Raw genomic sequence first — 17,041 nt, 5'->3', positions numbered from 1 at the left:
ATCGAACTACTCATACCTACAAGAAGGCAAATAATGCTGCAGACTGAGTGGCATCCTTTGTGGCTCTGCATTTCTAGAGTTTCACCTGGAACGACCACTTCTTAGTTGCGTCGCTTTTGTATTCCCTTTATCTTTCTTGATCTTATGGGCTGCACCCACATCCATTTTGTTTGAGCCGCCGTTGTACCCCAAGAAAAAAAGAAAATAATCCCTGGAGGCCGGGGACGTTAATACCGGATCAAAACCAAGTCGCCGTCATGCAATTTGCCGGCAAGCGCGCCGGCTTTCCACCTGCAATGCTACGTCATGGCCAGCAGCAGCACTTCCTCGCGATCGTCGGCCCCAGCGGCGCCGGAAAGACCACGCTGCTACCGATCCTCGCCGGGATGATTCATCCAAGCAGAGTCTGGGGTGAAATCCTCGTCAACGGTCGCCGAATGGACGTCTCCCGCTTCCGGAGGGTCTCTGGACATGTCCCCCAGGACGACGCGCTCTTCCCGCTGCTCACGCGACGTCGAGGAGTGTCTCACCGACAGCGCCCGGCTGAGGCTTCGAGCCACCCGCAGCGAGTCCGCCACCCGAGTGAGGGAGCTTATCAGAGAGCTGGGACTGGTCCATGTAGCCCGTTCGAGGGCTGGTGGCATATCGGGCGGCGAGAGTTGTCGGGTGTCCGTCGGCGTCGACTTGGTGCACAACCCGGCCGTGCTCCTGCTCGACGAGCCGACGTCGGGGCTGGACTCTGCCTCGGCTCTCCACATCGTCGCCTTGCTCAAGTCGATGGCCGTGCTCCAGGGCAAGAAGAGGTCCTCGACCAGGTCGTACTCATCTCCGACGGAACCGTCCGGCACCAGAGAACGGTCGCCCTTCTGGAGAGCCGGCTAAAGGAGGCCGGCCATTGCATTCCACATTTCCACCCCACGTCATGGATGCCATGGCTACTCTGGTTGTAGAATCCACAACTCCACCAGCAGAGGTAACTAGACTTCCAAACTCTCGCACCAAAGAAGACCGCATCTTCTACGCGAATTTCCGGTGTGGGGAGGTCATCATCCTCATGGAGGGGTTCTTTAGAAATGTCGCAAGAACCAGGCAACTGTTTGCAGGTAGAACGATCCGATCAGTGGCGGCCGGTTTCGGGCTCGGAACGATATTTATGAATGCAACCAACCTGCAAGCCAGTGTGGGGTTCTTCGCCTTCAGCGTCACCTTCCTTCTGTCCTCGACGACAGAAGGCCTGCCCATCTTCTTGCAGGAAAGGAGGATCCTTGAAAGAGAGACCTCAAGAGGGGCCTACAGGGTTTCTTCCTATGGGATAGCCAATGCCCTCGTCTTCCTGCCTTTCCTTCTATCAGCTGCTCTGCTCCGCACCACTCCAGTGTATTGGTTGGTGGGTCTCAGGAGGGAAATGGATGGGTTTCTCTACTTCTCTCTGGTGGTCTGGCTGGTGATGCTGATGGCCAACTCATTCGTCGCGTGCTTCAGCGCGCTTGTGCTTAATTTCATTATGGGGAACTCGATGATTGCCGGGCTCCTGGGCTCCTTCTTCCTCTTCTCAGGCTACTTCATAGCGAAGAAGTACATGCCCAGGTACTGGATGTTCATGCAGTACTCGAGCTTGTTCAAGTATCCATTCGAAGCTTTGGTCGTAAATGAGTATGGCAGGCAAAGGGGGAGGCAGGCATGCTCGGGGATAGAAAGGAAGAGGGATGTGTTCTTGATGGAGCAGTGTTCTTGAGGCAGCAGGGGGTGGAAAAGTCTCAGAGGTGGAGCAATGTGGGGGTGATGCTGAGTTTCATCTGTGGATATAGGATCCTCTGTTTTGTGTTCCTCTGGTTTAGATGTTACAGAATGAGAAGATGAGGCTAGAGGCTAGAGGCTTCTGTTTTCCCCATTTTTTTAACTTGCTATTTTACATTCTTCTTTTTATAGATCTGAGATGAAGCAGTAGGCTTTGTTCTTCAGCATGCCCCCTTCTGAGCTTTGCTTATTTGATTTATTCGTAGTCATTATGCACCAGTAATTTATGACTGTTAGTGTGATGTGATCCCACTCCTTCATGAAAGTGGATTAACATGAGATCACATGAACAGTGATAACTGTCCAAATAATAATATAGCCGAGAATTCATGAGCACATATATTTAGTCCCACATTAGTTATTCGCGGAAGAGATCTTCGGTACTTATACAAGACTGAATAACTCAAAAAATACTTTTCAGCTAGCCTTTTTTGGTAAGGTCCTGTGTTCTTATAAATGGTAGCAAAACAAGCTCCATCAGAGCAGGTACAGTATGAGCTCTTTGAGCTTGAACACGAGCCGATCGTGATGCTTGTAATTATATTTCACTGGATTTGAACTCTTAGCCTGATGAGGATGCCAGGGCTTAAATGAAAGAAGTATGTAAGAATTCATGCGGACTTGTGTTTAGTCTCATATCAATTATTCGACAGCGAAATTTTGGATACTTATGTAGGATTAAGAATCCTAAAAATTACTTTCGGCTAACTGGTTGTCCCAAAATCTTCGTGGTCAGTGCTACTCATCCAACCAGTTAATGCTGCAGGTAGGCACACTCTGTTTGAAGACATAAATAAAATCTAAAAGGGCCAGAACCATGTACAGCTTCCACTCATAAAACCTGCTCACTCATTATCACATTCAATAAGAAGTTTAAGGCAAGGCCATTAAATCTGTAATAACATCTAACTATTATTTTTGTTTTTGAGAAAAGGAAGGCAACACCAGCCAATTTCGTTAAGATAATGGAAAATGGTACAAAGGAAATACAGAAGAAAGGTTTAAGGAGAAGGTATAAAAGATTAGGAAGAGGACAGCATTGTTATTCTCTCTGTGGAGTCAAGCATTTTAACCCATCCTATCTCCGAACTATAGTTGATAACCATATTCTTTTTCACCCTGCATACACATAGAAAATTTTTCCCACAAGCATGTAAGATATCTCAACATGATATCATAAATAAGCAGCAGAATAAATTTAAATAATTAATGTTCAAACTTTAATTTCAATAACTCAATCAAAATTAAATATCTTACGAACTAATAATATTTTAAAGTCTTTTATTAACTTTAATAAAAACTTAATTTAAATAAAGATAACAAAATTTTGTCTCTAGTCACTCTCCCAAAATGAATCTCTAGATCAAGCTAATTCTCCAAATTTATAAAAATAGTAGAATATAGAATAATAAGCTAGACAATACAATAAATAATGAATACTTTAGATAGATAAATCAAGCAATAAAATAAATAATAATATTATGAAAATAAGCATGCAAAGTGCATCAATTCAAAACCAAATCTAAACACTATCCAGTCAATTCAAAATTTAAATTTTGTTCATAAATCAATTTCTTTAAAAAAAATTTAAGTTCATTTCGGCAGCTACGAACTATGACTATATATATTTATGCCTTATGGCTGGGCTAGAATATGAACTCAATAATAATTAAAGTGTCAACAAATAACCCCTGCTAACAAAGTATTGATATGCCAACGCATGACCCTCACTGAGGGTAACGATATACTAGTGCATAACCTCAATTGGCAAGATATCGATGCACTAACTCATAATCCCTCTGGCAGATTATCAATATATAGTTAGGCTATGAAACCATCTTGAATCAAAACTCTATTTTCATCAAATCAGTTTCATGTTCCAAATCGTAAAATATTCAAAGCCTTCCAATATCAAAATCAATCAATCATAATCCATAATAAAGTCAATACCTTCAATCATGCTTCAATTAATATTCTATAATAAGATAGATTCAACAAATAAATATTGTGCTTCAAGTTCATAAAGCACAAATAATATGACTCAAAATCTATAACATAAATATTATATAATTTGCCGATAAATCTAAAAAAAAAGAGTTGTGTTATTTATCTTGCAAGAAAAATTAAACTACAAATCCAATTATTTTCAAAAATCTCTCTCACAGCTTGATATTAAAATTTATATTCTCGTCAAAATTTTGTCATAATTACTTTAAAATAAAATTCTAAATTTCAATACCGTCATAGGGCTGACCAAGCAGGAGTGTTCAACATCCCAGTTGGTTCTATCAAAATGATCTTATCCGATTAGGGTGCAGATGGTATGACAGAAATTAGGGTTGACCAAATCTAACAGTATTCAAGAAGGACTATTTTGGGGATCAACACATTGCTTGATGGCTACGAATTAGGATTCTCTTTATCAAGATTGATCAAAATCACTGAAAGAGTCTTTTATCTGATCCAACAACCTTAGAGAGAGCAGTGAGAAAGTCTAGATAAAGAAAGAGAAATAAAAGAGACAAATTGGGGAAACGAGAGAAACTGAACTCTCTCTCTCTCTCTCTCTCTCTCATTTTTGTTTTCTTTTTCTTCTTCTTCTTCTTCTTTTTTTCTTTTTTTTTTTATTTGGCGAAACATAGGAACTCCCTCCCCCTCCTCTTAGAGCAAAGGAGGACCATGGTGCCGGTGGCTGTGGTGGTGATTACCAACCGAAGGACTGACGGTCGGGTCACCATGAATAGTGGTCAGCGGCAACAAACGGTCGGCAGCGAGGAATCAACCGAAAAACAACCAAACAGGGGCTTCCCGGCACCCAAGGCTCCGGCTATGGTCACAAATCGACGCAGAAGGTTGGAGGAAGGATTCGGCAACAAGCGCCAACGGTGCAGATGGCCGGAAAAAAGTCGGGAAATCCAAAAAAACGGAAAATAGGGAAGCACTCTTTTGAGGCAAAAATCTGGCAATTACTGGCTAGAATCTGAGCTCCAAGTTCATAGAAGGGAGAGAAAGGTCTATCAAATGCTGCTGGGTTCTTACCTAGCTTCCGACGGCGTTTGGGCACAGCCACGACGCTGGTGGCGGCCGATGATCAGGGAAGAAAACTGTGAAAAAAATCTGGCAGCAAGGACTCCTATCGAGGCAAGGGTCACTAGTGAGATGGAAGGGGAGGTTGGATAGGCTCCAAATAAAACTGAAAGAGACCGGAATCCGTCCCAAGATCGGATTGTGTCCTATGAACTTGGGAGGAGGAAGACTTTTTCTTCGCACATGCCTTTTTTCTCCGAGGTCGAACTCTTTTATGACTGGTAGTCCCTTTGATGAGGCTGGATGTTACAACAATGCAGCGTTTTCCAACAAAATGAAGCAGCAATATCAAAATTCTTTACAATGAAGCCAGAGTGCAGTCGTTCTCTAAACATGTTGCAAAAGTGTTCATAAAAAAAAGGAAAAAAAATAAAAAAAAGAAGTTGCAGCAGCTGTTACCTTTCATGGAGATCTATTGCCTGATTAAAGGTCAGTTTACTGAACGCCATGTTAAAGACTGCTGGATGCTGTGAAACTCGAGGACAAGAGACATATGAACGAGACTTCAGCTTAGATTTGTCCGCACAGAGAGAGAAGCCTCTACTGTTGCATTGACAACTCAAAATTACGTCTGAAAGGGAAATCAGAATACATGTATGTGTTGGAAATCAATTAAATTTGATACAGATGACAACCAAACCTTATCGTACCAAAGTGGAGTTCACTCTACGATCTTCCTTCGTATTCTTATTCATTGTCCGATACCAAAACAATCCTCGCCAGATTCGTTTATTTTTCGTACTCGTATTTCTAGTTCTTTCCAAACTATGCCGTACAGGTATGAACTAGACAGTACATAACATACTGTACTATAATGGTATTCTGTACAGATAGCATATTAATACTCGGTATGCCAAAAAAATTCTATACTGTATTGTATTGATAGTGTACTAGTATGGCACCGGTATGGAGTCCGATACCGAGATGAGAGATTTTGGTTCTTTTCTTTTATTCCGATCAATGTACAAAATTCTAAGTTCAACTACTCACTCGAGCCTAAGTCATTGCTGTGTTTGACAAAATATTTACAACTGGTTTTCCATCATCTCATTCTATCCTATGTTTCATTAATGTATCATAAACACTCTGCATATTTCCTAGTTATGCTACCAACTTTTTAATTCTCATTTTGACAAAACTTCTTATGCACGGGATGCTCTTGCTTTATAACATTTAAATCAATATGATATTGCCAAATATACTGAACTCATTCAACCAACAAGAAGCAGTCGCACGACACTCATTCAACCCACTCTAAATTCTTGTTTTTTTCTAATTGAAAACGTATGCAAGAAGACTAAGACAATGGAGTATTCTAACAGGTTCTTTTGGCCAGCCAAACCAATCAAGTTATAATCACAAATTTAAATTATCTGGGACGATGGCAAATGGTGGTGGCTTTCTATCATTTGACATTTTGAAGAGAGACGCATGACTGAGGGAATTACGGTGATCGTCATGATAAAGACGTAACCATGGCAAATGGTGGTGGCCAATTTGGTGATACTACAAAATGGAAAAGGTGCCATCCATATATGTTCATCAACCACCTTTACTCTAACCACTTCTTATGTTAGAAAAAATTCCAACGCATATAAAATTGTGCAGATCATTATATTTACAAGATCAATTTCTGTTTGATACTTGTGAAGCCATCGAAGGTGTATAATAACTTCGGTGTATCGGACTTATATTTTGCAAGGACAGTATAGTATACCTTGTACAGGACATAACACTTAAGTTTTTAGCTCCCTTTGATTAGTAGAATTTATTCTCAGGATTTACATTTTGAATGAGTATAAGCAATACAATCACCAGAATTAGTTTAAATATTGTCTGTGTGATAACTAATTACAGATTCCAACATTTAGCAACATCTAATATCATTGTTAGCCCCTCTCAGCCTAATATTTTCTTTAAAAAAATCACTATAATTTGAAGTCCTTATGCAACATATGAACTAATTTGACAGCCTTATTGCCAGAACAACTCTGCGCAGAGAAATTGATTTCAAGTTAGTCCAGTAGCACCCAATCTCTTCAGCTCTTCATCTAATATATTATCTTGTGTCCTGGTTTGCAGCTTGCTTTCTGGTTCCTGTCACCCCTTTTATCCATATTTAGAGAGAGAGAGAGAGAGGGAGAGAGAGAGAGAGTATTATTTTTTTTTGAGAGGAGGATTTAGTTCTACTAACCCCTCAAATGTTCTCCAGTTTATGCTACCAATCCATGCAAAAGATCTTTTTAAAAGTAAGCAGGATATCAAAAACTATAATACTTTCACGAGTAATATTCCATGCCCTGTGCATGGTATTATGAAAGGCAGCCATTTACCAAGTTTTATATGAAATCCTTGCAACTTTGAATTGCAGAGAACCTGCATCGCCGTCTTGAGCCGTGACACTCCAATGAAACAATGGAACAGTTTACGACCAGCTCGATTATATTGGAGGATGACACGGCCACAATGATCCGTTGGATCCAAGGAGGTCCGAACGGTGATGGGGCAGGTCACCCTCTACTTTGAGACATTTAGACGATAGTGAGGAATGGAGTGGCCTTTCAAGCCAAGTATGCATTAAGAGAGGCTAACAGAGCCGTAGATTAGGTGGTTGCTTATGTGGCCAGCCACTCTGTGAGTCGAGAAGGAAGAAACAAAGCTCCCGAATAAATTATATATAGGACCACTTGCTCGGGCGCTCACGAGCGCAGCCCCATGTGCTGCCGAGGAACAAAGCTGCACGCCATCTTCGTTCTGCCCATCCATATAAAGCGAAAAAGGTCCAAAAATTAAAGAACAGTAGATCACTGGGGCATACATTTGCCCCCTTCCTCTCCTTTTGTCCCTCCCCATCTCCTGAACGTGCTACCCACATTCTCAACAAAAGGCAGCTCCCCTTATAGATCGCAGAGGCTTTACCACCCTCCGTTGGGTCCTCCAAATTTAAAAGAGAAGAGAACCTGCTCATGCTCATGGTGCCATACGTCCAAAGTTGCCCGCATGATATGATGCTGAAGAATATTTGAACAAGAAGAGTTTGAGCTCGTGGAGTTTGGCAGAGTTGAGGTGGTACTTTAATGAACATCCAAAGGTGGTACAAATTGTGACGGGTTATCTACGGGAGATGGTTTTCTATGAAGAGGTTGGAGGAAGGACCACCTGCTTTTATCCAGTATGACGAGCCAAGAGATGATCATATGATCTGTAAACTAACACACCGGACCAAAAACAAAAAGTTGGCCGGCATGCGAGAGAAGAAAAAGAAAAGCACCAGACTTCCCACCCTCCCCCACAAATGCTTTGAATTTATTTGGCTGCAAGGATTTTAAGTTTCACTGCAAGCTCAGATAGTATGGGTGTTGGATTCTGCGAAGCCACCTTTCTTGGATCGCAGCATGCTTTGGACCTTGTTGCAAGGGAAAAGGAGCTAATGACACGACATGAAGTAATCTCTAATCAACTAGTTCTCAAACTTGTGCTCCAGCCTTGTATATAATTAAATCTGGCAATTCCATCATACACGTAGCATGTTAGGATGTATCTTTTGGACTAAAAATAGAAATGAAAATAAAATGAACAGCTTTATTGGCATAATATTCAGCGAGACTTTATATCATGACCATACATGCTGAGCATTTTACACTAAAAGAATGAGCATCTGAAAAGCGAAAGAGTTTTTCTTGCACATACTTGTTTCCACCAAATACTTTGTGCTCGAATCACTTACCTGACAGCAAATTTCCAACAAAATTTGGTGCAGTATGGCTAATTAGCAGAAGCCCTTCTGATCAGGTTGTGAAATAAACTTTCTTCGACCAAATTTAAATGACGGTGAAGGTCTTATTGTAATATTCTTGGATGAAACGGCATCTGCAATTCTGAGTAAGACAAGGAGCACTTTTTGTTACAAACAACCTTCAACTAGCTGCTCAAAAAGACAATGAGCAATGCCTAGCTGAAACTAATTCTCAAATTAAGTAGTTCCAACCCTTCTTCAAGTAATATTTCATAAACATATAGATAAAATGGCATCTAGAGTTTTGAATAAGATCAGGGGCATTTGTGTAATCTAACCTTTTATAAACAGCATTCAGCCACCCGTACAAGAACAGCAACAACTTGGTGAGACAAGTTAAAGATAGTCTGCAGGAGAATATACTGAAAACTGCAGCAATAAGTTGCAGAGATGATGACAAATAGAAGCCTCTCGCTTGCTTTTCATTTGCTTCTTTGGTTGGCTATTTCTAATACATTTCCTATGCTGTTAGCAGTGACGAGTCACAGAAAGCAAAGCGGAGTTCACAAGCATGAAGGAAGTAAACATGGCGGATATGACCATGATTTTGATCATTTTACTAGTTTTTCCACTTCCTCAGCTCGCCATAATGGTTTTTATAAGCCGCATTCAAAGATTTTTGATGTCATGTCTTTTGGAGCCATGGGAGATGGAATTTCTGATGACTCCAAGGTATAAAAAACACTTGAAGATTTTTCCTTTGCTTCTCATTACTCTTATGATATATATATATATATATATATATATATATATGTATGTATGTATACGTATGTGTAATGTGCATCGGTATGAAGTTTTCATCATTTTAAGATATTCCTTTCCTTTTTTTTTACTCTAAAGCTATTTTTAGCACTGGTTTTCCAATAATCCTCTCTGCTTTTTCCATTCAAGATTATATCATGTACAAGTTTCATTATTCATCTATTTTCCGAAATACATGCATTTAACCATATTATATCAAGTATAAGAAGGATATTGTGCATGACTTTAGTTGGCTTCTATGTTTTCATTTTGTTACTAATCAAGCTTTCATTTTCTTCTCAATTTACCCACTTAATCATGCAACCTATCAATATCTGCTACTTCTGAATGCAGAACAAGTCTTTCATTACACCCACAATTCAAACCTTTGCTTTCAGCAGATTAAAGAAAAAAACTCTAGTTATTCTCTCAGCTATCACCTTTTATTCAAGATTACCTCATTTATATGATACTTAGTGTAAAGTAAAATTGCTTGATATTTGAGAAGAAGTTTATTCAACATGCTTTTATATATCCAGTTAACAGTTATTTTATATTGAGTTCCAATGGTTCAACAACTAATATTATGGGCAGTACGTGTACTGGTTTTACTTAATTACAGTGAGATGGTAATACTAGGTATGTATGGACAGGCACTTAAATCAGCATGGAAAGCTGCTTGCTTGATTCCTGAAGCAACTGTGAAGCTTCCATCAGAGTTCAGATTTCTCATCAAACCAGTCACTCTCCAAGGCCCTTGCAAGCCTCACCTAACCCTCCAGGTCTCTAATAACACTGATTTTCTGGCCAAAAATATTCCCTTCTTTGTGATTTTGCTAACTTTGTCATTCACTCTTTCATCCTCCTATAGAATTTAAAAAAAAAAAAAGAAAGAAAAAGGGAAAGGAAAACTTCACTGAAGTTAGGGTGGTCCTCTTATATTCAAATTTTGTGCAGTTTTGAAACTGAAAGTAACAAAAGGGAATGCTTAAAACAAATAAAAAAGGCTAGTATGATGCTGTACTTACAGATAGATGGGGATATCATAGCACCTTCTGGTGTGGCTGCCTGGCCCAAATCAAATCTCTTCCAATGGGTGAACTTGAAGTGGCTTAATGATTTCACCATCCAAGGAAGTGGCACATTTGATGGTCAAGGATTTACATTCTGGAATTTCTCTCAAAGCCGACGCACACAGGTCAGATAAAGACTTACCATCTTTGCATGCATGTGCACATGCACACACAAGCATAAATGTATGCATGCACAAGCACAGTAACATGCATCCACCCAAACATGAACACGCATGCACACACAGCTTGGATGAAGATTATCATCTTTACGTGCATGCACACACCTGTAACATACACGAATTACATCCACATAAACACACACAATTATTCTATATATTTCTTTACAGAGATTAAATATGGGGCTAAAATGAGTGAATTTCATTTCTTGCAGAAAGAAATCAAACATCAGTCCCCTAAGATGAGACCAACTGTATTAAATCTTTCTCACTCTTAAATATGCTCTAGCATTTTGTTTCTTTGTTTCTAACAGTGGGCAGACAGATGTTTCTAAGTAGGAAAAAAATAAGATAAAAAATCAATATTTTTTTTTTCTTTTAGGTTGTGAGATTCTACAAGAGCTACAATGTGACAGTTCGCGGTATCCAAATCATCAATAGCCCTCAATGCCACCTGAAGTTTGATAGCTCTCAGGGTATCACAGTAAAAAACATCACCATCTCTTCTCCCAAAAATAGCCCTAACACTGACGGCATTCACCTTCAAAACACACAAGATGTTGAAATTAAGCACTCCAACATTGGATGTGGTAAGACTGGCTGATCTACATCTGGGTGGCTCATCCAAGTGGATTTCAACAACCCTACATTTTCCAGGTTTTTAAAGTCAGCCATATAAACAATTTAAATATTGTGCTCCTTAATACATTTCCAGGTGATGATTGTGTATCGATACAAACTGGATGCTCAAACATTCGCGTACACCATATCAACTGCAACCCAGGCCATGGGATCAGGTCAAGGACAAAAAAGACTCAAAAGAAAAATGTATCTGATTGTTTAAGAATTTTCTCCAAATGATAATTATACTAACCTATCCTGAAACTATGGCAGCTTAGGAGGACTCGGGAAAGGCAATAGCCTAGCCTGTGTCTCCAACGTCACTGTTGATAGCATCAATGTGCAAAATGCTCTGTCTGGAGTAAGGATCAAAACATGGCAGGTAAATACTAAGAAGACATTTAAAAATTGATTTAGATGTACAGTAAATACAAAATGTGTACATCAAAAAGAGCAATGCAATCTTACCTTGTGATTTAAGAAATGTTACAAAAATAGTTGATTTGTAACTCCTAAACTTTCATCACAGGGAGGTCTAGGATCTGCCAGGAATGTCACATTTTCGAATGTTCGAGTCTCCAATGTTGAGATCCCAGTTGTGATTGATCAGTACTACTGCAACAAAAGGGCATGCAAGAACAAGACTAATGCTGTGGCTGTTTCAGGAGTCATGTACAAAAGGATAACTGGGACATATTCATACCAACCTATGCATCTTGCCTGCAGTGATAGCAGTCCATGCACTGGCATCAAATTGACCGATATCCGGCTATCACCAGTTAATGTATCTCGAGTTAGGCAGGAGGCCTTCTGCTGGAAGTCATATGGGGAGTCACAAGGTACCCTTGAACCTTTAAGCATTGGTTGCTTACAAAGGAGCAGTAGGCCCATCAAGGCCCTAATAAAGTCATCTAATCACTCTTGCTAGGAAGAGCATTATATGGTTATTCAATTTCTAGAGCTACTATGTTGTTGTCATGTGCTTCCCTTCTGAATTTTTGACAGTAAGAAGGTGATGGCTTTTCTGATGTGTTGAGATAAGCAGTGACTGATTCAAAATTTAAATTCCAGAGAAGGAGGGATTATGTAATACTAATCAAAACTCATCATCAACATCACCATCTTCTTCCTCTTTTCATTGAACTATATGTAGTTTTCTGACCATTATTGTTACCCTCTAAAATCAAGAATTTGCACTGCATCTCATAGTAAATTGTTTGCAGGGTAGCTTTTGAGCTATAACTCTTCAATAACGTAGATAACTATCTTATTAGGTGCAGCTAATCAGTTTATCATGAAGTTCTCCAACCCAAGTGCACCATTCAAATTGGTAAAATGTAAAAAGATGCAGGAAGATAATGGTCTTGAGATGACCATAGCATTGAGCATGACAGTAGTGATACTGCTAAACATAGTACAAAACATAAGAAGCATTATCATTTGGTTCCCCTTTTATTTTTGATTGGTTGTGTAGTTTCAAATAAGAATGGATATGATACCAAAAATAACAACCAAGTCTTATGTGATAAATATCATATATATAGTGTATAGAAGAACAAGTATCACAACCAGCTCTAGCCATGGCAAATCAGCTTACCAGCCTATCCTTCATAAATCCCATATGAAATTCAAAAGATGCCTTCTTAAGCTCCTACTTCAAATCCAGTGGAAGGATCGTGGTCCAAAATCCTGTTATTCCAATTGGTTTTGGGCAAAATTCACAACTTACTGACTTTAGCTTAAGTACAAAGCATTGGGTTCTAGTGAGTGCTCATATGGATAACTGCCTGTAGTCATGGACCTGAATGGAACTTGGCCCAAATTCTGCAGAAGTGAACTTCCACTGATATACATAAAACTCCAAACTCATCATAAGAATGCACCAACTTTGGAGACCGTCACAGTTTGTGCATTCTGATAAACAGATGTGAAGAGAATCAGTCCATGCTATATCATTTGACCCACAGTTCAATGTATAATATACAAAACCTCTTTGAAAGCATGAAACTGTCATGAAAAGAAGCTTCAAAACTCAAGATTTCCACTCTTCAGTACCTCGAGTATCCGAGTGAAGCTAGCTTCAACTTCTCATAAAATTTTCTGTCTACTCCAGCTCTTCATTTTAATCAAATGGCACAATTTGTTTTTTACTGAATTGCTCTTTTTTACCCCTAAAAATGCACCAAATATTGGAATGTTGGCTGCTCTTCATCTTGTCTGACAGAAGATCATCATCTAGAGAATTCTGGATTTGATTCTCAGAAAGAGCCAAAGATTCAATTCGATAGCCTGAGAAAAATCCACTTCTTAGGTTATCAACCTATACTCCATCTGAAGCCTGTATATCTGTAACCATTAAGCCATCATTTCTGATGTTAAGAGTTGCAAAACCCCATAAATCTCTGATGACTTTTGGTGTTTTACATCCCAAGAAAAGAAAGTGTGAAATTGATCTCTTATCTGAATCCAGCTACATCCTCCACCTTTCTTCAACCCAGTCCTTTTCATCAGTGTCCTCACCTTGGCTACATCTTTCCACCTCCTGCAGGATGCATACAAATTTGCAAGCAAGACATACCCCGCTGAATTGCTCTTCTCCAACTCACATAACTTCTTAGCAGCTCTCTCCCCTATCTCCTCATCTCCATAAGTGCTACAAGCACTCAATAAAGCTGCCCATGAATTAGCTTCAGGTTGAACTGGCATCTTGCTTATCAATTCCTCAGCCTCTCTCAGATGCCCAGCTCGAGCTAATAAATCAACCATGCAAGTGTAGTGTTTCTCTTTGGGCATTATGCCATATACCTTTTTCATTGATTCAAAATAATGGAACCCTTTATCTACCAACCCACAATGTGAACAAGCGCAAAGAATAGATAAGATGATAGCTTCAGTTGGAGCTATTGCTGTTTCTTTCATTTCCTCAAATAAGCTTATAGACTCCTCTGCAAAACCATTATCGGCAAGCCCCTGTATCATGGCAGTCCAAGAGATCTCATTCTTTTCAGGCATCCTACAGAACACTTTCTTAGAGCTCTCTATATCTCCAGATTTAGCATACATATCAGTAAGTGCAGTTCCCATGAAAACTTCATCCTGAATTCCAAGTTTTGCAATCTTGGAATGAAGGTTTTTGCCTTTCTCTAGTGAAGGCAGATTAGCACAAGCATGAAGAACACTGGAAAAGGTCATCTGGGTCGGCATTTGCCCAGACATTAACATGTCATCAAAGGTCTGCAACACCTTATTATAATGCTCATTTTGTGCATAACCAGAAATTATCGCATTCCAAGAGACCACATTTTTTGCTGGCATGTTCTTGAAAAGTTCCTCAGCTTCTTCCACTTTTCCATTGTAGCAAAAACCAGCAATCATGGAATTCCAGCATGCTGTGTTCTTCTCTGGAAGCAAGCCAAACAGCTGATGCCCATCTATAAGCTTCCCACATTTGAAATACATGTCGATCAAAGAACTAGCAACATAAACATCACTGTCAAACCCAATCTTTATAGCATGGCAATGGACATTAGACCCAAACAGCAAGTTCTCAAGGTTCGCCGAAGCACTAAGTGCACTAGAAAAACAGGAGACATTCGGCCTGTAACCATCACGAAGCATGTGATAGAACATCCTTAATGCCTCCAAGGCTTCACCATTCTGGCTATATCTTGCAATCATTGTGCTCCAAGAAACCTCATTCCTTTCAGGCATCTCATCAAAGATCCGATGGGCTTCCACCAGGTCTCCAATCTCTGCATACACATCAAGGAGTACAGTCCATGAGACAACATCCCTTTCCTCCATTTCATCAAAAACTCTCCTTGCCAAATCCACATCGCCCATCCTGAGATACAAAGTAATCAAGGAATTACACACTGAAAGATTCCGCTCAAAATTAGTCTTAACAATCATCCCCACGATGCTCCTCCCCAAGTCAAATTCACCTGCACCAATGCAAGATCTAACCACGGAGGTAAAAGTTACCTCGTTTGGCATCAACCCGGATTCGAGCATCCTGTGGAAGATCACCAGAGCTTCAAAATACAGCCCATTCTGGACGAAGCCACTCATCATCGCAGTCCACGAGATCACGGTCCTGAACGGATTCCTCTCAAAATACTCGATCGACTCTCGGACCTTCCCGCACTTCATGTGGCCGTCGACCATAACGGTCCACGTGACGACGTTCCTCTCGGGCATTCTGTCAAAGAGGTGGCGTGCAGCATCGAGATCGCCACGCCGAGCATAGGCGGCGATCATGTAGTTCCAGGAGAAGAGATCGAAGCCGTCGGCCTCTCCGAAGACCCGGTCGCGGTCATCGAGCCAGCCCCAGTTGGAGTACATGGTCAAGAGCTTGGTGGAGATGGAGCGGTCCGCGGACATGCCGGACTTGATGGTGTGGGCGTGGAGGGCCGGGCCGAGGGCAAGGGGATGGTGGTCGGCGCATTGGCGGAGGAGGGAGGCGCAGGTCTCGGCGTAGGATTTGAAGGCTTTAGCTGTTCGGTGGATGGCTGGGAGGGCCCCAACGGCTAGCTTCTTCTTGAGGGACTTGAGGACGGGGGAGAATTTGGTGGTCGAAGTCGAAGAGGAGAAATGGAGGGAGCGGAACGGGTTCGGCGGGGAGCTGCGGTCCTCCCTCCACCTCTTGAGGGAATCGCGGCAAAATGACCGTAGGACTCGCTTTGTTCCGGTTGCACGCAATTCCTCATGCATCTTCTGTTCGAGTTGCGACTGATGCCGCCTCTATTTACATCGAGTCTTTTGGTATCGGCTAACTGCAGAGGTTGCTCTTTACTTTCAGTACAAAAAAAATAATTTCTAACTAAAAGAGAAGGTGTGTGTGTGTGTGTGTGTGTGTGTGTGAGAGAGAGAGAGAGAGAGAGAGAGATCTAAGTATCAACAATGATCTGTAATGATATCTTCCTTACCTTACTCGAATCTTAAAGCTAACTAGGTATGATGCATACTCCATTAGAATGTCCCTTCATGTGACCAACAGGTAAGTGATAACCAGCTTCCGCCCTCTAATCACCAATGCCGAACCATTCTATCAACTGGATATCACTGGAACTCTGTAGAAAGATCAGCTGTGGAGGGGAAAAGACCTACTTTAAGGGAGAGCCATATTACAGGCAGTCCCAAAAAAAAATGGGAAAAAAAAAACAACCCCATCATCATCATTGGAAAAAGTATTTAATGACAATTAGCCATGCTCCTATGAGATCCTTTGTCCAAGGATCCTTTTCTTCGATCACATTTATTCATTCTTATCAAAATTTACTGTACCGGTCAGTACTATACCAATACCAAATTGATACATAATTTTATACTTTTTAATATATCTTGCTATCTCATACTGTACCGTGTACCAATACTATAATAGAAGGGCAGTACCGAAATGACAAACCTTCATCCTTACAAACATCCAAGTTTCCATTTACCAACAAGAAACTAATTATAATATTATCTGACTTAGGTTAAGAAGTATGGGATTTCAAAAAACTCAGTACCTAGCATTTTTGACAAGCATGGGAAAGCTGCAGTAGCCTTCATAAAAAGCACCACATTACAGTGGTAAAACAACCATCTTGATTGTTTGAACGTGGCAGCAGCTTACAGAACCAACCCCAACCATGAACACCACAGAAGAAGCCAAAGTGCACAATGGTATCTAGTTAAATTGATTACATGGGTGCGGATGAAGAGAGATCAAACTCCCCTTTCAGACATTCTGGAAATATACAAGAGAG

General features: G+C 40.5%; 2 protein-coding genes and 1 pseudogene across 10 annotated transcripts; 2 read left to right on the top strand and 1 right to left on the bottom strand.

Moving 5' to 3' along the window:
- The first annotated feature begins 257 nt into the window (after positions 1-257).
- Positions 258-2,429, top strand: LOC103709349 (ABC transporter G family member 10 pseudogene; annotated as a pseudogene).
- A 4,714-nt stretch (positions 2,430-7,143) lies between these two features.
- LOC103709293 (pentatricopeptide repeat-containing protein At5g56310-like) lies at positions 7,144-16,953 on the bottom strand. 9 transcript variants are annotated; one of them, XR_016396508.1, is made up of 7 exons: positions 13,347-16,953; positions 12,889-13,205; positions 11,999-12,101; positions 11,760-11,906; positions 8,959-11,647; positions 8,612-8,762; positions 7,144-8,386 (listed from the first exon to the last, which is right to left on the bottom strand). XR_016396508.1 is itself a non-coding variant. In XM_088704547.2 (2 exons), the coding sequence occupies exon 2, from the start codon at positions 16,002-16,004 to the stop codon at positions 13,647-13,649; it is 2,358 nt and encodes a 785-aa protein (XP_088560673.2). In that variant the 5' UTR covers positions 16,005-16,066; positions 16,220-16,953; the 3' UTR covers positions 12,797-13,646. The 9 variants fall into 9 exon arrangements, 3 of the variants coding, with proteins under 3 accessions (XP_088560673.2, XP_088560674.2, XP_088560675.2); XR_016396507.1 differs by having other exon boundaries at positions 8,959-11,903; positions 11,999-12,104; positions 12,889-16,953; XR_016396505.1 differs by having other exon boundaries at positions 8,959-11,906; positions 12,889-16,953.
- On the top strand, positions 9,071-13,590 carry LOC103709350 (polygalacturonase At1g48100). Its single transcript, XM_039131735.3, has 8 exons — positions 9,071-9,352; positions 10,075-10,203; positions 10,452-10,619; positions 10,886-10,924; positions 11,053-11,260; positions 11,386-11,467; positions 11,565-11,673; positions 11,821-13,590. Exons 1-8 carry the CDS (start codon positions 9,071-9,073, stop codon positions 12,217-12,219), a joined length of 1,416 nt encoding a protein of 471 aa, XP_038987663.2. The 3' UTR covers positions 12,220-13,590.
- Positions 16,954-17,041: the final 88 nt, after the last annotated feature.

Source organism: Phoenix dactylifera, chromosome 9, assembly GCF_051530095.1.
Source record: "Phoenix dactylifera cultivar Ajwa chromosome 9, Ajwa_hap1_PhDact_Kaust_v1.1, whole genome shotgun sequence".
Classification (NCBI taxonomy): domain Eukaryota; kingdom Viridiplantae; phylum Streptophyta; class Magnoliopsida; order Arecales; family Arecaceae; genus Phoenix; species Phoenix dactylifera.
Note: the sequence above shows the minus strand (reverse complement) of the source record. Positions and strands in the feature narration are given on the sequence as shown.

Coding starts and splice junctions, on each gene's coding strand:
- LOC103709350 (XM_039131735.3), top strand. CDS start 9,071: ATGATGACAAATAGAAGCCTCTCGCTTGCTTTTCATTTGCTTCTTTGG. Junction 11,261..11,385: donor GCACTCCAACATTGGATGTG/GTAAGACTGGCT, acceptor ATACATTTCCAG/GTGATGATTGTGTATCGATA. Junction 11,674..11,820: donor TAAGGATCAAAACATGGCAG/GTAAATACTAAG, acceptor CTTTCATCACAG/GGAGGTCTAGGATCTGCCAG.
- LOC103709293 (XM_088704547.2), bottom strand. CDS start 16,004: ATGCATGAGGAATTGCGTGCAACCGGAACAAAGCGAGTCCTACGGTCA.